The 20,034-nt window shown below is 55.8% G+C and overlaps 2 protein-coding genes across 2 annotated transcripts; one reads left to right on the top strand and one right to left on the bottom strand.

The window, feature by feature from the left end:
• Positions 1–371: 371 nt before the first annotated feature.
• IZUMO2 (IZUMO family member 2) lies at positions 372–19,686 on the bottom strand. The gene is made up of 7 exons (XM_031964104.1): positions 19,398–19,686; positions 19,242–19,316; positions 18,876–18,962; positions 18,122–18,142; positions 15,994–16,074; positions 15,411–15,537; positions 372–529 (listed from the first exon to the last, which is right to left on the bottom strand). Exons 1-7 carry the CDS (start codon positions 19,639–19,641, stop codon positions 457–459), a joined length of 708 nt encoding a protein of 235 aa, XP_031819964.1. The 5' UTR covers positions 19,642–19,686; the 3' UTR covers positions 372–456.
• LOC116423066 lies at positions 577–4,918 on the top strand. The gene is made up of 2 exons (XM_031964105.1): positions 577–2,781; positions 4,567–4,918. The coding sequence occupies exons 1-2, from the start codon at positions 2,170–2,172 to the stop codon at positions 4,591–4,593; spliced, it is 639 nt and encodes a 212-aa protein (XP_031819965.1). The 5' UTR covers positions 577–2,169; the 3' UTR covers positions 4,594–4,918.
• Positions 19,687–20,034: the final 348 nt, after the last annotated feature.

The following is a 20,034-nucleotide window of genomic DNA, read 5'->3' as shown; positions in this document are numbered from 1 at the left end:
ATCCCTGAGGGGCTCCCGCTCTGGGTCCCGGGGGGCTCCCGCTCTGGGTCCCGGGGGCTCCAGGTTTCAGCCCTGAGGGGCTCCCCCGGTCTCATCCCTGAGGGGCTCCCGCTCTGGGTCCCGGGGGCTCCCGCTCTGGGTCCCGGGGGCTCCAGGTCTCAGCCCTGAGGGGCTCCAGCTGTGGGCCCGTGGGGCCTTTTGGTTCCCGGGTGTCACGAGGCGCAGAATCGGGCCTCGGTGGCTGCTGGGAAGCGTGGTCCGGGTCTGTCCTGGGAAGCGGGGCAAGGGGCACAAAGCTGTCAGTGACAAGAGGCAGGGCTGGGGCGGGGGGCGCCCGACCCCTGGCACCGCGGAACAGACGCGGAAGAGAATCTCATCAACTCTTTATTAAAAATCTCACGCGCGCCCCGCCCCCCTCCGGAATCGGCCAATCACGCGGCGCTCAGCGCGATGACGTCACTCGACCGCAGCCTGCTCCAGGTGTCTGTATCCCCGCAGCAACCGGCGGTTACTCCTGTAGGTGTAGGCCCTGAGCCGAGCGGGGAGGAAGCCCGCTTGTCACAAGGGGCGCCCGCCCCGCAGCAGCCCTTCTCTCCTCCCCCGGCCCTGGAGAGCCCCTTGGAGGCCGGCTGGATGCGCTGGGGGCGCCACTGAATTCAAATCCAGCCCCAGACACCTACGGGCTGCGAGACCCTGCCCAAGTCTCGGAACGTTTGCCTCAGTTTCTCCATCTGTAAAACGAGCTGGAGCAGGACTTGGCCGTCCTCTCCAGTGTCTTTGCCAACATGGGGTCATGGAGGGACGGGCCTGACCCAAATGGCTGTACCCATTGTACAGATGAGGCAGCTGAGTCCCTGGGAAGTTAGGGGACTTGCCTAGGGTCGCAGCGTCATGGAGTCGGTTTGGTTGTGGGCTGGAAAGAGCCGTTCAGACGACCAGACGTGGGACAAAGAAGCGGGGGTGAAGGCGGGTGCCAGGAATGGCCAGCGGTGCCGGCTTGGCGCCAGCCCGTGCCCGGGCCTGAGGGAGGTGGCGATGGTGCCCGTGCTCTTCTGCCCCCCTTTGCTTCTATTGGCAGGTGGGTTTTTCCTGAGCACTTTTTCAATGCCAGCATCATCTCATAAGGGAGGGCACGTGGCCCCCGCTTAGCCCCTGCCTGGCACAGCAGGCACTTGATGCTTATCCGGCACTTTTAACTGGGCGTGTGCGTGCACATGTACCTATGTGTATATGCAGTCTGCAAGCATCAGGGTTACATGCCTGTCCGCGCACACGTTTATACACTGGCTCGTGCACTTTTAGAACAGGACTTTCTCGAGAGCCGCGACCGTCTCACTTCTTCCTGCCCATCACGATAAGTGCTTGCTCACTGACTTCTCCTTCGCTCACGTTCCCTCCTGTCCCGCCCCCAGTGCTTGGGCTCCGTATTCTGTCCACAGACCGGGGTCCTTTCCCCTGACAGGCCGTTCCTCCTGAGTTCTGAGACTGTCGGGTGTGGAGGAGGAGCAAGCCACACGGGGTCTCAGCTGCCTGCTTCTCTCCCTGGGGGTGCAGTTCTGGCCGGCGACGCCGAAGCGTTCAGGGAACACTCCCCAAGGGAGTGCCGGGCCTGGAGTCGGGAGGACGCGACCTCCAAATCCTTCCTCAGACACTCGTCAGCTGCGCAAGGCACTTAACCTGCTTAACTGCACCCGGAGAAATAAACAACTCTAGCACTTTGCCAAGGAAACCCCAAAACAGAGGCCCGGAGAGTCACCAAGGGCCGGGGGCTGTGGGGAGAAGCCAGAGAAGGGCGCGAGGAGAGCTAAGGAGTGCCGAGAAAGGACGGCATGTTCTGGGCCGGGGATCTCGGGAGCGGCTCTCCCCTGAGCTCTCTTTCTCCACGTGCGTTCCCGAGGTAACCACCAGCTTGGACCTTGGTGGAAACGCGGAATAAGAACATGGATGGAAGCAGAAGCAACTTCCACTGCCTCAAACGAGTCTCACGTGGAAATGTGGGCTTCTGCTGTACAAGCTTTGTCCGCTGCGCAGGTAAACGCCTCTGCTAAGGATCCCGTTAGCAGCCTCAGCCGGGGCCTTTCTCAGTTCCCTTCCGAGCCCCTCCGAGACCCCGCTGGCCGAGGGTGGCGCCGGGGACGCTGACGGGGCACTCAGGGAGCCGGGCGTCAGATGGGCGCCGTCAGCCGGTGTCAGCTTTGTCACCGGGAAGCCTCCTTGCCTCGGTGGTCCTCGGTGACTAGTGGCGAGAGCCGCTATTCTGAAGTTGCTAAGAAGCCACCCAGCAGCGCGCCCAAGTTGGCCGCCATGCCCGCTCCTGGCCGGCTGGGAACCATCTCAAGCCGTTCCCCCGGCACCGGCTGTCTGGGAAGGTCAGTAGCCCGGACTTGGCTACAAGACCAGCTGAGGAAGCTCCCACTTGGCTCTGAGAAGGGGGGAGAGAAAGGGCGCGAGCCTTTATGTCCCACCTGCGGGCTCCAGCACTTCTGTGGCGTCTCTGGCCGCAGCTCGGACCGGCCGGAGGTGCCAAGCGGCGATGCAGCTGCGTGCGCTCCGGGCGCGCTCCCAGGGACGCCCGCCAGGGGGCAGAGTCTCGCTACGGAATCTTGGCAGCCACTGGGAGGCAAGGTGAACCATAGTAAGAATGCGAAAGACAGGAGCCCCCCCGCCCCCGCCCCCCAAGGATATTCAAGGTCCCGAAAAGTCAACAGAATGGCTCACAGCCCTTTTCAGCCTAACGGAGTCACCCAAACTTCTCAGTCTCTGCCTAGCGGTTTCCAAGAGGTCGGACCCCGTACATTTATTAAGCGCCTACTGCATACCCGGCACAGTGCTAAGTATTGGGGATACAAAGAAAAGCAAAAGACGGTCTTGTTCTCAATGAGCTTCCAGTCCAGTGTGTATGTGTGTGTGTGGGGGGGGCAGACAACCTACAAACTCGGTAAAAAGAAATTAGGATGAGCTAATTGAGAGGAATTGGGACAGGCTTGATGCCGAGAGCAGGATTCCCCGGGAGACTTGGAGCCAGGAGGGGTGAGGAGGGAGCATTATGGCTGGGGCAGGTGATGGGGGAGGCAGAACCTGCAGATTAGAGGGGGGTTGGAAAGCCAGAGAATTTGGTCTGGGAGAGACGGGGAGACACTGGCACTTTGTAAGAGTATTGAGCCCAGGGGAAAGGGGTGATGCGGTTAGCCCAGCACCGGAGGAAGAGCTCTTTGACCGCTTAGGAGAGGATGGGCTGGTGGGGGGGGGGGGGGGGGGGGGGGGGGGCGGGGGGGGGGGGGGGGGGGGGGGGGGGGGGGGGGGGGGGGGGGGGGGGGGGGGGGGGGGGGGGGGGGGGGAGTAATAGTTCAGTGAGGAGTCCAGGATGGCCGAGGGACTAGGAGGATGAGGGTGTCCTCCACAGTAATGGGGAAGGTAGGAGAGGGGAGGGGCTCAGGGGACAAGACCAGTTCTGTTTTGTGCATATTGAACTTCACACGTTTACTGCTCAGCTGGTTCAAGGTGACTGCGAGGCAGTGGGAGGGGCGAGGTTGGAGGCAGCGGAGCCTGGGGAAGGATAAGTGGGCTTGAGAACCACAGCATGGAGCTGGTCATTAAATAGATAGGAACTAATAAGATCACCAAGTCACCTAGAGTGAGGAGAGAAACAGGTCCCAGGGCAGAGTCCTGAGGGACCCCCCCCCCCCCATGAGGTTAGAGGGCATGGTCTGGGGGAAGATCCAGCGAAGGAGAAGGGTTAGTAAGAGAACAAGGAGAGAATCCAGGGAGGACTCCCCGGGAGGAGAGGCATCCAGAGCGTCCAAGGCTGCAGAGGCCGAGGAGGAGGAGCATGGGCTGTTGGATCTGACGGCTGAGAGATCATGGGTCCCTTGGGAGTGGCTGCCATGGAGAGATAAGGTCAGAAGCCGGATTGTAAGAAGTTAAGAACCAAATGAGAGAAGGGCAGGCGCGGCAGCCATTTCCAGGAGTTTAGCCACAAAGGGCAGGAGAGATGTTAACAGGGACAAAGGGATCCAGGAAGGGGTCTTCCGGTTTTTCAGGAGACATGAATGCAAGAGGGAAGGAGCCGGGTGAGAAGGAGAGACAAAGTACCTGACAGAGTTGGGATGATGGAAAAAGGAGGTGATCTGAGGAGGAGATGGAAGGGAAGGGGGACGGTCGGCGGTGGGCAGGAGTCAGGTGGTCATTGGGCACTGGGCAGGTCGGCATTGGGCACTGGGCAGGTCAGCGGTGGGCAGGAGTTGGGTCGGCGGTGGGCAGGAGCCGGGCCACCTCAGCCCATGAGCCAGGAGTGGAGGAGAGGGGCAGGAGGCACCCGAGTGCTGGCAAGTGAGGAAGAAGGGACAAGAGGGTGCTCACAGAGAATGATGTAGACGTGTCCATCTGAGACACCAGCAGCTGGTTCCCTTCTGAGCCCACAGTAGCCCCCAAAAGGAGCAGCAGCTACTTTGGCCGAGGGCACCGCGTGTGGTGCCCGCAGGGACTGGGAATTCAGCCGCCCTGTCCCTGCCTGAGCGAGAGGGAAAGAAAGGACTGGGTGTCGATGTTGCCTCTTTCCTTCCCCAGGGGGTGGAGGATGCCCACAAAGGCTGAGGAAAGCAGCAGGCCGGTCTGGGATCTACAAATTCAGAATTGGGACTGTGGCCAGGAAGCCTGAGGATTTCTAGGGTCGCTTCGGAAGCTCTGGGACCTTGCAGACAGGACCGGTTGGCTGTGGCTTGGGCGGTGGCAGTGGGCACGGTTACCACAGGCACCAGACCGCCCTCGCTGAAGACACGTGTGTGATACACTGCCACAGCAAAGGTGGCCTACTCAGGCCCCGCAGCGAGGTCGAATGTCATTGAGAAATGTTTAAAGAAACAAAATATAATAAAACACAAATAATATAGAGTTGAATAGCCCCCTCAAGGATCTGTTCCTACTCCAGTTTCTTGTTTCTTTGCTGAGGCAATTGGGGCGAAGTGACTTTCCCAGGGTCACACAGCCAGGACGTGTTAAGTGCCTGAGACCAGATCTGAACTCGGGTCCTCCTGACTGAGGGCTGGTGTCCTGTGGCCATGTGCTCCGGCAGCCCTGCGGCACTGCCGGGTGCTGGCCCTTCTGCAGCCGCCACGTTAGGCAGTGCCATGTCTTACAGAGGGCCGCCCCCCCCCCCTCCCCGCCCGCCTTGGCCCATGCCGTGACATTACTTTAGGGACTCTGGGTCCAAGCCAGCGGCTCCTGCGGCCTGGATAATGATCCCCGGAGGCTCTTTGTGCTCAGAAACGAATGATCCCCGAGGGCGCCGCTATTCATGTGCTACGCGTACTTTTGCTGGACTGCACCTTGTTTTTTCTGGCAAGGAACAGGAGGAAGCTGGCTGGGGAGCTGCCGGATTCCCACAGTGCTTCACGGTGGAAGGAAATGCCCTCGCGGAGCACGGCCCGCGGCGCTTTGGGGCCAGAGGCACCGGCCTCGGAGGGCTGGGAACGGGCCAGTTTCAGCGTGAGCGCGACCCCTCAGACGCGGGCAAACGCAGCGAGGTGGCCCCGCAGCGCCCGCTGAGTCTGGCCTTAATCACCTCCCAGTGGGCGACCCTGGACGCTTCCCTAGAGTAAGGGGCCGATGGCGACGGAGAACGGGTCTTGGAGAGCCGGTTGTTAAACCTTTGCCCCTACGTCACCAGCCTGAGGAGGGCAGAGAAGAGCTGCCGCTGAGAAGGCCAGACTGCAGAAGGGGAGAGGGGGAGGGGGGGCAGGGGCAGGGGGAGAAGCGCCTCTTCTACCTCTTATCCCCGGCAGCTGAAGCCAATGACGCGCTGGCAGCCACACCGCGACCCGCCCTCCTGATAAAGTCCTCGTGGAGGCCGGCGGGTGCTCCGGGCTCCAGAAGCAGCCAGGACGCTTTTCGCGGCTGTCTGAGCGCGGCAGGGACGTGGGGGGCCGGGGCAGCCCCAAGAACCAGAGCCGCCCTCCCCCGCCCGTGACCCATGGTCCACGCCGCGTGTGGAAGTAGTACCGGGGCGCGGCTGGGGGTCGGCCAGGCCGCTCTGCAGCCGCTGACCCCCTCCTCTGAGGGAAGAGAGGGTGCGCCTGTGCTGCCCGACCCTGGACGTATTGATGAGACTACGCAAATGGCTCCCTATTTCTCCACCGCAGATAATCTGCCATTTTGCTAATCCCTGGACCTTTCAGGGCCGGATGGGGAGCGGGAGTGAGGGCACAGAGCATAGTCCTTTGGACCTCCAGCGACAGGGAAGCAGCAGCCCTTTTTGCTCCAGTTCTCATGCAACGCAGCTCCTACTCCTAGCCCTTATCGCTGTGCTGAGGGGCTCAGTAGGGTCTAGAACAAGCCCAATGCCTTTTAGCCCTTTTCCTGTGGAAGGATCTGGATGGCCTCCCGTTCTTGGGCTCATCTGCCCTCCTTGAATTGGATGCTCTAGAGGGGTCCGAGCAGGGTGCAGAGGCAGGACCATGCCCGAGCCCTGCTCTGCTTCTGGAGCCTGCGCAAGAGTGGCCGTATTTGCTTTCTTGGCTGGCTCAGAGAGCAAAACCCCAGATTCTGGACCGGCCGCTGTCCAGCTCAGCCTCTGGGCTGGCACTCGGGAAACTGACCTTTCCGTCTTAAGTTAAAGTATGGCACGTGTGTAGCCGGCACTTTCTTGTTCTCAGATTCAGCATTGAGCATTGCCCGATGGGTCAATGGGTAATGAGTTCAGATCCAGCCTCAGCCTCCTCCCACCTGAGCAGGCTGACTTCTATCTGCCTCAACTTCCTCTTCTGTAAAATGGGATAACGACAGGCCCCTCCTTCCCAGGGTTGTTGGAGGATACAATGTAAAGTTCTTTGCCGACTTGGGAGCCCTGAACTATGCTGGTTATTGTTATTGTCCACAGGATGGTACAAATGCTTTTAGGCAGTCGATGTGCCTCCCCCCCCATCAAATACAGTAGGGTAGCTGGACAGGGCACTAGGGTCCCTTTAAGAGAAAGCAGTCTATATCACAGATCAGATGGATCTGCGAACCAGGTGATTGCTGTGGAAATAATTGCACTTGTACATATATATTTGTGCTTCATCCAATGACGGGGAGACACAGTGATGCAAAGAGAGTCAGTCTAAGAGCCCGCCCCACTATGTGCCAACTGTGTGGTCCTTGCCACTCATGTAACTTCTCAATACTCAGGGCAACTCTCCGAGTCAAGACCGTAAAGGTGCCGCCAGCCTTCCCTGGCAGAGGGAGTCTCCCAGTCTGGGAAATTCACTAGTCAAAGAAAGACAAACTCTCGCCCCTCTCCCACTAGGCTATTAATCAGGAGAGGTGTGGGAATCCAGACCTGTAATTAAACAGAAGAAAGAGCCGGTGAAGACATCGGGCAGGAAGCTGACGATTGGGGGCGGCTCGGGAGGGGGGACTACCGAAACAATCTCACTCCTCGGCGTGATGGCATCAGAGGGAGATCCCGCCACAAAACTGGTTTTTCTTCCTGGTTCACATTGAGGCAAGACAGGACATAATAGAGCAGGATGAACGACAGCAGCAGCATTCTGGTAGAACAGGAATTCCAGAAGGCCATCGAAAGCTATTCGTCACCCGAGCTCTACCTGCCCGAGCAGAATGAGCGGATTATCTGTGGGCGCTGAAGGCGCCGGGCCTGGTGCTTACGGGAGAGCTCACATTTCCCATCCAATCACTGGAGCAGCAGGCAAAGGCCTTGCTATTTACACTGTTGGACACCCCCTGTGTTTTTGGGTGGGCAGATCTCTGCATCCTTCCACGATGAGATCAGCTCTTGGCTCAAGCTCTCGCCCCCTTCCAGTTCCTGCTCCCTCACACAAGAGGACTGCGGCATACATGTATTCCCTCAAACATCTCAACCTCTTTGTTCCTTGGTCTATTCCCTTCCTGTGACCTGCTCCTCCGAGCCCACCTCAGCTCCACAAGGGCACGATCAGTCCCATCTCTGATCTTAATATTCTGCCCTTATGTGCCAAGTGGCAAATCACTCCAACATCTCTGCCAAGAAAACCTCGGATGGAGTCGTGAAGAGTTGGATGTGACTGAAAAATGACTCAGAAAAAAAAAAAGCTCCTAAGAGTGTGAACTCTGAAATTCCTTCCCCAGGTCCTGCCCGCTATCATTACTTTTCTCCTCTGCTTTATAACCCCCAACGCTCTTCATCCTCACTGGGACCACCCCCCTCTCTCTGCCCCTTAATCCTTTCCCCTCCCCATAAAGCAGCTTCATCATGTCTATCCAAGGACAGCCAGCCCGGCCAGGCCATCGCCTGCCTCCTCAGAAAGTCCAGGCTCACATTTCCTCCAGAGTCAGATCAAAGCCCTCAAGTTGGCATTCTAAGCCCCTCTGAACCTGGTCCCAGCCTGGTCTCTTTGGGGACTTAAAAAAAAAAACAAAAAAAACATATTCCCCTCCCCAACACTGACTGACTTTTTTGCACACAGCGCTCCATCACTGGCCAGGCCCCAGGCCTGGAATCCCCTATCTCCTCACTTCCGCCTCTTAAATCTTCCTTCGAGGCTGACCTTGTTGGCCTCCAGCTGCCAACACCTTCCCTTCCAAGGGTCCCATGCTTTTCAGCCATGTTGTAAATGCCTTCAGAGGACAAATAATGGTCATCAAGGTCAGCTACCCCACCGATGGTAAATTCTCCTTGAAAAGGCCAGAAGCCAGAACGGGAGTGGAGGGAGAATGGGCGGGACCTTTTGGGTGCAGATGACTGTGCCCTCAGTGCAGCCTCCGGAGCTGAGGGGCAGCAAAATATGGATCGATTCTCTGCTGCTCCTGCTAATTTTGGACTAACAATTAACACCAAGAAAACCCAGGTGCTCCATCAGCCAGCACCACATTATCTGTCTGTGTAGCCATCGGTTATCGCAAGTGGAGAAGTTCTGAAGGCTGTGGCCTTACCTTGGCAGCCGACTTTCCAGGGATGTCCACATTGATAAGGGAGTGATATACACATTGCCAGAGCTAGCTCAGTGTTTGGGAGGCTTTGAAGGAGAGTGTGGGAGAGGAGAGGGATTAGACCAACTACCAAATTGAAGGTCTATGGAGCCATTGTTGTGTGCCTTTGACACCTGGATAATATTCCACTCCGGGAACCGAATGGCCTCCATTTGATTGTCTTAGGAAGATTCTGAAGATCACCTGGGATAAGGGACCAGACACCGAGGTGCTTTCTCCAACTAAACCACAGAGCGTTCCACCTACACTGCAGCTCCGTTGGGCTGGCCACATTGTTTGACTGCCAACTGTATACTTGCCAAAAAGATTATTTTATGGAAAGTTCATACAGGACAAGTGATCCCAGCAAAAGTGCTACAAGGACAGTTTCAAGGCCTCTCCTCAGAGAGGGCTGTGCTTCCATGAGCAAAGCAGCATTGAAGTAGCTCAGAAAGTGTGCAAAATTAGAGAATCCACCCAGTCGTTCCTAGGCACTATCTGTGCCCATCCCGGGGCAGAACACTCCGAGCTTGAATGGGTCTGATTAGCCACAGTTGGACCCACGGTAACTCCACTCTAACGTAGTGAATCATAGTGATCCTCTTCGAGAGCAAAGGGCAACCAACTGGCCACCACCCATCCCCTCCTGTGCACATCTTGCATGGACCTGATCCTTTACATATCTTGTCTTCGTTGAAATATGCCCTCTTGGAGGGCAGGGCCCATTTTAACCTTTCTTTGCTTGTGTCCTCGCTGGGTCACGTGGTGCCCGATATTTAGTCAATGCTTGTGGACTTCAGTTCAGTTCTCAAAAGTCCAATGCAGAGAGAGGCAACGCCAGTGGAACTGTTCGGAAGTTTTCTCTGCCCAGGCTAGATTTCCAGGGAAGTTTGCAGCTTCCCTTCTGCCCAGCAGAACCCATGGAAGCCTTCTTCTGCCCTTTGAATACCTCAAGACAGTCAGATGCACCCTGTGAACAAATCATCTCCCCGGGCAAAACACTGCCGTTCTTTTAGCCTTCTTCCTGTGGAAGGATCTGGACGGCCTGCTGTTCTTGGGCTCATCTGCCGGCCTTAAATCAGTTGCTCCAGAGGGGCCCTAGCAGGGTGCAGAGGCAGGACCATGCCCGAGCCCTGCTCCGCCTCTGGAGCCTGCACAAGAGTGACCGTATTTGCTTTCTTGGCTGGCCCAGAGAGCAAAACCCCAGATTGTGGACGGGCCGCTGTCCAGCTCGGCCTCTCGGCTTGCACTCGGGAAACTGACCTTTCCGTCTTAAGTTAAAGTATGGCACGTGTGTCGCCGGCACACTTCTTGTTCTCAGATTCCGCCCAAGATTCTAGCCAGGGAAGAGTTTCCTGAAGCCCTACTTTCCAACTGTTCTAGCTTTGTGGTTTTTGCCAATCTGGCTTAATCCAAGCCTTGAATAAAAGTGTTAAGCAGCCCAGGGCCAAACCCAGCTCTCTGGGGAACTCTCCTAGAGATCTCTCAGATAGCCGTCAACCCGTTCCTTCAACTCTTGCCGTTCAGCTGCCCAGACCATGCCCACGGTCTCTATCCAAATCTAGCCTCCCCGTCTCCATCTTTTCCACAGGAATGGCATGACTGGTTCTGAATATTCCTTTGATCAAACACTTTAAACTATCAACAGAAGAAATGAGCTATACCTGGCAAGAACTAGTCTTTTTTTAACGGCTTTAAAAGCCAAATCGCTTTTAACATTTTTAAATATATTTTTTACTTCAACATTTCCCAATTATATGTAAGAAATTTTTTACCTCCACCCATCCTCTTCTCAATGAGAAGTAACGTGATATTGATTATAAATGTGACATCATGCAAAAAGGTATTTCCTTATTAACCCCTTTACAAAAGAAAATACATACCCACACCCAAACACACCCAAAGGAAGTAAAAAAAAAAAAAAAATTCTTCCATCTGTGTTCAGAGTTCATCAGTCCTCTGAGGTGGATAGCATTTTTCCTCAGGAGTCCTTTGGAATCACCGTCTTGACCAGAGAAGCTAAGTCTTTCACCGTTGATTATCTGTATGGAAATGTTCTCCTGGTTCTGCTCACTTTATTTTGCCCCAGTTCACAGAAGCCTGTCCAGGTTTTTCCTAATCCAGCCCTGTACTTCTCTCTCTCTCTCTCTCTCTCTCTCTCTCTCTCTCTCTCTCTGTCTCTCACATAAATGTCAAAACAAAAAATTTCACACTGTGCCTTTTTGTTGACTTTGGCCATTTCCATCATCTTCACCTCCTACTGCACTTCAGTGAGACCCTGCCATATTTCCATATTCCTTCTGTCAGTGGCCCTTGGACATATATTTTATACCTAATTTTTCAAACTATGAGAGTCAGTAAGTTCCTTGTTGCCATCTTCAAACCAATCAAGCAATCAGTCAATCAATAAACATTTATTAAGCACCTGCTGCGTGCCAGGCCCTGGGCTAAGTGGACACCCCACCACCACCACTTTTCCTCTTAATTGAAATAGTGTCTCTTTGTGTCCTCAAGACTTCATTCACATCTCCTTTGGCCAGGTTTCCCGTTTAAAATTTTAGGTTGTGGCAGCTAGTTGGTGCAGTTCAAATCTGAGAACCTGAGTTCAAATCTGGCCTCAGACACTTAACACTTCCTAGCTGTGTGACCCTGGGCAAGTCACTTAACCCCAATTGCCTCCACAAAAATAAACAAACAAGCGAACAAATACATAAATAAAAATAAAATCTTAGGCTGGAGGATCTTCCCTAAACATTCTCTGAGCCCTGGGAAATCTGTTATCCCAAGAGAGAGAACATACTTCAGATCAGGCCTGATTTACCTCCCAGACACAGTTCTAAAAATGGAGCAATCGCTTCTAGTCTAGTGGAATGAGTTTCCAGCTCAGCAACTTAGTAGTAAAGGCAGTACGGCCTGATAGAATTTTCATCCTGGAGTCAGGAAGACTGTTCTGTTTCCAATACTACTAGCTCCAGTTTCCTCATCTGGATGATGAAGTATGACCTGCTTCAAAGGGTTCTTACAAAGTCAAAAGAAACCATACATGTAAAGTATCCCACAAACCCCGGAAGGGATCTGATCTCAGGGCTGAGATCCGAAGTCAGAAGACCTGGAGAAATGATCTGTATGCTTTGGCTCCCCTTTTCCCTTCCAATCTTCCTGCCACTGACCTTGCCATTCTAGGAGAGGCTGGATGGCCAGCAACCCCATGAGGATTGTGCCAGCGGCACTAGCTGCAGACCTGGCCGATGAGCCCTCAGCTGGTGAGCTGAGGGAGGCTGTTTTGCCCTCTTAGTCCATGATCCCAAGACAGGGAGTCAAAGGTCCCACTGCCTTCCATGATTTTATTCTTTAGTCCTTGAGTCTGGGATGGAGCTTCCGCCCCTTTCTACCCATTCCTTTCAGCAAACTACGGAGGGGGCGTGGTCGAGATTATATTGTCTCCCTTTAATGATCTGAGAAAAAAATAGGAGGGGGACTTGCAAGGAGCTGGAGTCAAATGACTCCAAGGAGGAGTATGAGCCAGTTCCCTTTTCCCCTTACTCCATGGCTGCTAATGCCCTGGGGCTAAATGACCGGGGGGCCTCCGGGCTGTGCTGGGGTGAGCAGATTTTTAAATTTAATCCTTTGGGCGCCCTATTCCATTCCACCTCCTAGATTCATCTGGGACCGGGGCAGCAAAGGGGCATTTCCCCCAAGGGGGGGAGGGGGGCCTTGTTACCGGACTCTGGGCCCAGAGGCACAGGCGAGGCTTTGAAGACTGAGCCCCTTCTGGCGGCCAGTGAGGGTACTGCAGCCTATCGGGAAAGGGCAATCCTCAGCAGGGATAGCAGAAAATCGATAATTGGCCAATGAAGTCCCGGGCTGGAGGCTCCGAGGAGACCGTTACCTGGTAGGCGATTCCGCTATTGCGCTCTAATTAGGCTCCCTTGCCGAATCCTTAGCACAGTGATAGATACACACTGTCTTTTTATGGAGGAACCAGAAAAGGCGTTGCTTGCTCAGAAAAGCGAAGATCCCACCTGGGAACAGGATCACAACTAAATAGGAATTAGCGATGGCTTTCGTCATACTAAACAAGCAAGCTCAGGGAGCGGAGGCGTGGGTTCAGTCGCTTGATCTCTGGGTGCTTCAAGCAAGTGCCTGTAAACGTCCCTTTTGCCTATTTGCCTCATCCTGGTATTAGTCTGCATCGTGGCCAGAAACCAGGTCCAGAACAGACTCCCCCTCTTTGACTGTTCCACCTTCGGAAGAGAAAATGATCTGAAAGGCAGATCAGGAAACCCTCAGCTGCTCTGCCTTGGCCGAAAGAGCTTCTGCAGCCGTCCAGCCGATCCAAGGCTCCCTGCTCAGCGCTAGAAATCTAATCCAGGTCACCAATTCCTACGTTTTTGTCCTGTCTGGGCGATCCATCATACACGCCAAAGGCAATGCCCTTCTGCTTCTGCCGTGGTCCATGGTCTGTATTACCCAGAATCCTCCGCCATGGTTCGTGGGTATCCTCACACATACATCTTTTCTCGGCGCTCCTTCGCCCTGTTTTGTCCCTTTGGCACAAGATTCGCCCTTTCAGAACTGTTCGCCCGACCTGGATCTCCTCCCACTATTCCTCAGAGTCACCAAGACGTGAGACGCAGCTCCTCCTGTCGAGGTCTGCCTGGCTCCCCGCTAATCCGGCCATTTGCATTAGACACGGAAGGCCACGGCGTGGACTGTCAGCCCCTTCCTTAGTTAATTTCCGCGTCTCCACCGCTTTCCCCCCTGCGCGGTAGGGTCTGCTGTCTGGAGAATTGGCAAAGGCAGTTTTCCTCCTCCCCCATCCTTTTCATGAAGTTTTACAAGATCCCAAGTAAGCTCATTAGCACATGGAAGGTCGGAGCCAGAGGAAACCTTAAAACACAGAATGTCCGGGATGGAAGGAACCTCAACAAGAGAATGTCGGTCCTAGGGGGGCTTAGAACGTGAAATGCCAAGGCTGAAGGGTTCTCGGAACCGGAAGGGGCCCTAGAACTCGGAATGTCGAGTCTGGGGAGTTCCCAAGAGCTGGGAGGAGCTCGGAGGGCTGCTCCCACACGGTTCTGTGTTAGGTGCTGGAGGAACCGAGATGAAAAAGGAGAATCCTTGCCCTCGAGGTGTTTCTATTCTCCTAGTGAGACGCAACACAGACACACGAAAATCAGGCTGGGTAGGAACCGATGATGACAAAAGTCTACGACCCGGGGGGGCTAGAAAGATGTGAGCACGCAGAGAATGCTTCCAGGGGGGACCTCAGAGCACAGAACACAGCAGGTTAGCGCCTTAGAAATGTTGCTGTTTTGTTATGATGCCCAAGTCTCCATGACCCCATTTAGGGTTTTCTTGGCAGAGATGCTGGATCGGGTGACTATTTCCTTCTCTCACTTATTTTACAGATGAGACAATTGAGGCAAACATGGCAAGTGACTTACCCAGGATCACACAGCTAGGAAATGTCTGAGGCTGGATTTGAATTCAGGTCCTTCCTCTGACTCTGGGGTACTTTATCCACTACAACACGGAGCTGTCCCATCTTAAAAGATAATCTAGTTCAACTGCTTAGTTGAGAAAACCGAATCCCAAATTGGAGAAGGGACTGGTCCAGATCATTCAGCAGTTTAGAAACAGAATACTGAAACTGGGAGAGAGTAAAGATCAAGTCAGAGTCCCCTGATTTTAGAAATCGCTATAGAATAATGACAGAAACGATAGAGAAGGAGACAGAAACAGAGACAAAGGGGAGAGATGCAGGGAGACATAGGGAAAAACAGAGAGAGGGAAGGGGGAAGGAGGGAGGGAGACAAAAAGAGAGCGACAGAGACAACAACAGACAGAGATAGGGACAGAAGGGAAAGATATAGGGAGATAGAAGAAGGGAGACAGAGACAGACAGAAAGGAGAGACATAGGAGACATGGAGAGGGAAAAACAGAGGAAATGGGGAGGAAAGGGGGGAAGGAAGGAAGGAGACAGAAAGACAGAGATAACAGACAGAGATAGGGACAGAAGGGAAAGATACAGGGAAGCAGAAGAAAGGAGACAGACAGACAGAAGGGAGAGATACAGGTAGACATGGAGAGGGAAAGACAGAGCAAGGGGAAGAGAGAAGGGGGAAGAAGGGAGGGAGAGAGAGAGATACAGAGACAGAAGGGAGACAGGGAAAGAGAGACAGAGACAAAGGGGAGAGATATAGGGAGACATGAAAAGGGAGAGGGAGACAGAGATGGAGAAGAGAGCTGCGGACCCAGAGCTCCTCAGAGAGCCACAAAAACGAACTGCGGGATGTTCGCACTGGGAGTGACTTAGAGAACGTGGGGTCCGCCCCCAGCACGTTCCTCGGAGGGGAAAACCTAGAATCGGGATGCGACATACCCAGAACTGGACAGGACGACTTGTTTCTCTGCTAGTCTGAGGACTGACCAGGGTAGGGTGGTGGGAGGTAGGAAAACTCACGTGACTGCCAGGACCCCGAAAGTGATGAGTCCCAGGCACACCACGATGATCCTGGCTTTCCGGATCCGGTCCCTCACTGGGATTCCCTGGAGTTCGTAGCGAAGGGCAAGACGCGGCTGGCGGTCCGCTGAGCGGGCAGGGATGCCAGACAGGGGAGTGAGGAGGAGGAAGATGGGAGTCTGGGCCCGGTCGTGCGCATCTGTCTGTCTCTTCCACATCTGTCCCGCCGTCCTCATCTGTCCTTCCCACCCGCAACTGTCCCGCCCACGCGCACCTGTCTGTCTCTTCCACATCTGCCCCTCCCGTCCACATCTGTCCCGCCGTCCGCATCTGTCCTTCCCACCCGCATCTGCCCCTCCCGTCCACATCTGTCCCGTCCATATCTGTCCCGCGCGTCCGCGTCTGTCCGGCCCCTCCGCACACGTCCCTCCCACCCGCGTCTGTGCGGGCGATCTATGCCTCGGCCTCCCCGCCGGGCTCCATCCTCTCAGTTAGCGTTTCTCTGCTGTGATCCCCCGGCCCCGCCCCCAGTCGGACACTGGCCAATCCCAGCCCCGGACCCACGGGTCACCCCGCCTCTCACCGAAGCATATGGTCGGATTCAGACACCGGGCATAGATGCGGCTACAGTGCAGACAGTCAAGGACCTGGCTGCCCAGGTGGTCTGGAGAAGATCAAAGGGGCGGAGGGGGCCAGAGGCAGGGATGGTGAAAGGAGGACAGAAGGGGAAGACTGGGGGCGGGGCGGAAACAGCCAAAGTTCGGCTGGGGGGGGGGGGCAGACGGGGAAGGGGGGCGCGAAAGGGAAGTCAAGCTAGAAGGAGAAGATGGAGGGAGAGTGAGGGAGACCAGGGAGATGCTTGGAGCTGGGGATCGGGCGAGGGGGAGACAGGAGCAAGAGCCGGAGGGCTTCGGAGAAAGGAGGAGGAGGAGGAGGAGGAGGAGGAGGAGGAGGAGGAGGAGGAGGAGGAGGAGGGGAGGAGGAGGAGGGAGGAGGAGGAGGAGGAGAGAGGCACGAGGAGGGCACAGAGGTCAAGGCAGAAGAAATGGCAGCGGGGGGAAATGGGGGCTGAGCAAAGGAGAAAGCAAAGGCAAAGGTGGAAACCATGTTGGCAAAAGGAGGAGCCCGGGGAAGGTGAGGGGGAGATAGAGAAACAGAGATGGGGGAGAGAGGGGGACAGAGACAGATAGAGGAGAGAGGGAGAGAGAGACTGAGAGACTGAGACTTACAGGAGAGAGAGAGACATCGAGAGTCAGAGACAGAGAGAGACAAAGAAACACATACAGAGAGACAGAGAAAGAAGGGAGAGAGAGAGAGCAGAGGAGAGAGGGAGAGAGACAGAAAGAAACAACAATAGAGACAGAGTAAGACAGAGGAAAGAGAGAAATAGAAACAGACAGAGGGAGAGAGAGAAACAGAGACAGAGACAGAGGGAGAGGGGGAGAGAGACTGAGAGATTGAGACTTACAGAGGAGAGACAGAGAGTCAGAGGCAGAGACAAAGAAACATACAGAGAGACAGAGTGACAAAGAGACAGAGAAAGAAAGGAGAGAGAGAAAGCAGAGGAGAGAGAGAGAAACAGAGACAGAGACAGATAGAGTGAGAGAGAGATTGAGAGGCCGAAAACAGAAGAGAGAGGGAGAGAGACAAAGAAACACATAAAGAGTCAGAGACAGAGAGACAAAGAGACAGAGGAAGAAGGGGGAGAGAGAAAGAAACAAATACAGAGAGACAGAGACAGAGACAGACAGAGATTGAGAGGCAGAAACTTACAGAAAAGAGAGGGAGAGACAGAGACAGAGAAAGCAGGGGAGAAGAGATGGTGACAAAGGCATAAAGAGAGTCAGAGACAGGAAAGGGAGAGAGACAGAAAGAGACAGAAGAGAGACAGAGGAGAGAGACAGAGACAGAGACAGACAGACAGAGGGAGAGACTGAGACAGACTTACAGAGGAGAGGGGTAGAGAGAGACAGAGACAGTGACAGCAGGATCGAGAGACAAAGAGATAGAGTCAGAGACAGAGGGAAAAGGGAGAAAGACAGCAGTAGAGACAGAGGAGAGATAGAGCCAGAGCCAAGCCAGACAGAGGAGAGAGAAACAGAGAGAGAGAGAGAGACAGAAGAGACAGAGGAGAGAGGAAGAGAAAGACACAGAAACAAGAGACAATGAGAAAGATACAGAGGAAAGGCAGACTTAGAAAGAAAGGAGTCAGGAGGCAGAGCCAAAGGGAGACAGACACAAAGGTGGAGAAGTGAAAGGAAATTAGAAATCAAAGGGAAATGGGCGAGGAGAGTAGTAATTGTTTTCTAATTCCTTAGGGGAGACCACAGGGAGCTGGACAGCAGCCAAGGTAGAGACCCTCAGCGCTGGGCAGGTGAAGGAGGCAGAGATTGGGGCGGGAGAGAAGCACGTGAGGAAGCCTGGGGGACAGTGGGGTTTGACAGAGAAGAATTAAAGGAGAAGGCAGAGGGCTGGGTGGGTGTCGCTGTCCCCTCACACTCACCTTCCCTGCTAGAACTCACCACCTGCCAGCTTCAGGGAGCGCCCAGAGGGTGCAGGATGGAGAGGGTGGGAAATTCCGGGTCAAGGGGGCTGGGGGTGGAATTGGATCCTCAGGGACCAAGTGGGCTCCCGGGGAGGGGAGGACAAGCTCCCAGAAAGTATGATGTGGGGGAGGGGTTCAGATACGAAAAGTGAACGGAAGGACTCACGGCAAGCGTTGGGGTCGCAGGCTACAAGAGAAGGGAGAATGAGTAGGGAGGGGTTGGAGCTGGGGAGGTGTGGGCAGCCCATACAGGAAGGGCCCTGACTACTGGAGGCGCCCCAGGCAGGGAAGGACCCTAACTGGTGGAAAGAGCCTCATTCAGGAAGGATCCTGATCGCTGGAGGCACCCCAGGCAGGGAAGGGCCTAATTACTGGAGGGAGCCCCAGGCAGGGAAAGGTCCTGGCTGCTGGAGAGAACCTCAGGCAGGGAAGGGCCCTAATTGCTGGAGAGAGCCCCATTAAGGAAGGCTCCTGACTGCTGAAGACTGCCCCAGGCAGGGAAGGCTCCTGACTGTTGGAGAGAGCCCCAGGCAGGGAAGGGCCCCACGGGCATTGATTGCAGGAAATCTTTAGCTGGGACGAGATCCAGGAGGACTGCGCAAACGGATGGGCTGTCGAGGGGAGGGGGCTTCAGTTTGTTTTGCATGGCGCTTCAGGTGAGGCTCGGGATCAAAGGACAAGGTGGCTTAAAGCCTGGAGTCAGAGGAAAGGCCCGAGTTCCCACAATGCCCTGGGCGGCCTGGGACGGGGTGGACCCCCCTCCTGGCCGGTCTTCAGCAAGGGCGAGAGGACAGGGGGTGGGACGTTTTCCAGCAGGAATTCTTCATTGGCAATGGGGGTGTCCTCTGCAGTCAGGGGCTGGGGGGTGCGGAGGGGAGGGAGGAGAGGACGGGATGGGGGGAGGCGGGGAAGACGTGGACCTTTCTGCTGATGCTCTTTCAGAGCCCTCTTCAGCGACTTCATCAGCTCCCCCCGGACTCTCACCAGCTGGTCCAGCAGTGGCCCATCTACAAGGCGAGATTTGCGAGGGAGCTTGGCCCGGAAGCTCCCTCCTCAGCTTTCCCACCTCCTGGCAGAACTGATTAGGGGAGGGGTGCCCCATGCAGCCCGGAAAGGGTCCTCAGGGAGCACCTACACCTGGGAGGGTCAGAGAGGGACCGGTCCTTGCCAAGAGCCCCATGGCTCACAGGGCCCGGGCTGGGGTCCAGCCCTCCTGCCTGCCTAGGACGGACTTCCCTAAGTTTTGGGGCCCGTTCGGGTCCCTCTCGCCTTCAGTGGCCGCTCACCTGTCAGGTAGGTCTCCTGCATTTCTTGGATCTTCCTCTGGGCTAGAGCCACCACTGGCATGAGCTGACCAAGTCCTAAGGGCGAGAGGGGGCTGTCACCCCCTGAAGGCGGGCAGCAGCTGCTGACCCCCCCCGGCCCTGCCCTCTCCCCCATACCCACTCTCCCCATATAGGCTCGGGTGGCATAGTTGGCAAAGAATTCTCCTTCCATGCCCAGCAGCAGGGCCTGGGCCCGGGCCCTCAGCCGCTCGTTGCGGAAGTTCTGGGCCATGAGGCGCATTCGGGCCTTGGCCAGGGCGTGTCGAAAAGGGGCCTCACACTGCAGGCAGGCGTAAGCGCGGGGCGCCAGACCCAGCCCAAAGCTCAGACCCATGAGGAGCTGAAGAAGCCCGCGGTCCATGGGGGCCTGGAGCCAGATTCCTGTGACTTCACACAAGGGCTTCTAGAACCCGGCTCCGCCTAGTCCCCCGCCGCCTCCTCAGCGCCTGCTGGCCCCGGGGCGGCTCCTCCCCGGCCCCCCCCCCAAGGCTCCTGGCAGCTGTGAGGGGAGACCCGAGCAGCAGGGGTGCTCTCAGACCAGCCGCCCGGCGCTCTGGGCTCCCCGCGAGTCCGCAGCTGCTCCAAGCCGGGACGCACGAGCCCCCACAAGCCTGTTTCCTTTTCCCAGCCAGGAGCCATGCGTTTATCCTCTAGCATCTTCTTGTGTCAGAGGTGAGCTCCGGGCCGCCAGGGGCTGTCTGCTTCCTAGGGGCGTCCCTGGGGCACACGGTGGAAGCCTTTCTGTTTATCGTTT

This window comes from Sarcophilus harrisii, chromosome 3 (assembly GCF_902635505.1).
Source record: "Sarcophilus harrisii chromosome 3, mSarHar1.11, whole genome shotgun sequence".
NCBI classification, from domain to species: domain Eukaryota; kingdom Metazoa; phylum Chordata; class Mammalia; order Dasyuromorphia; family Dasyuridae; genus Sarcophilus; species Sarcophilus harrisii.
This window is presented reverse-complemented; position numbering and strand designations above follow the sequence as displayed.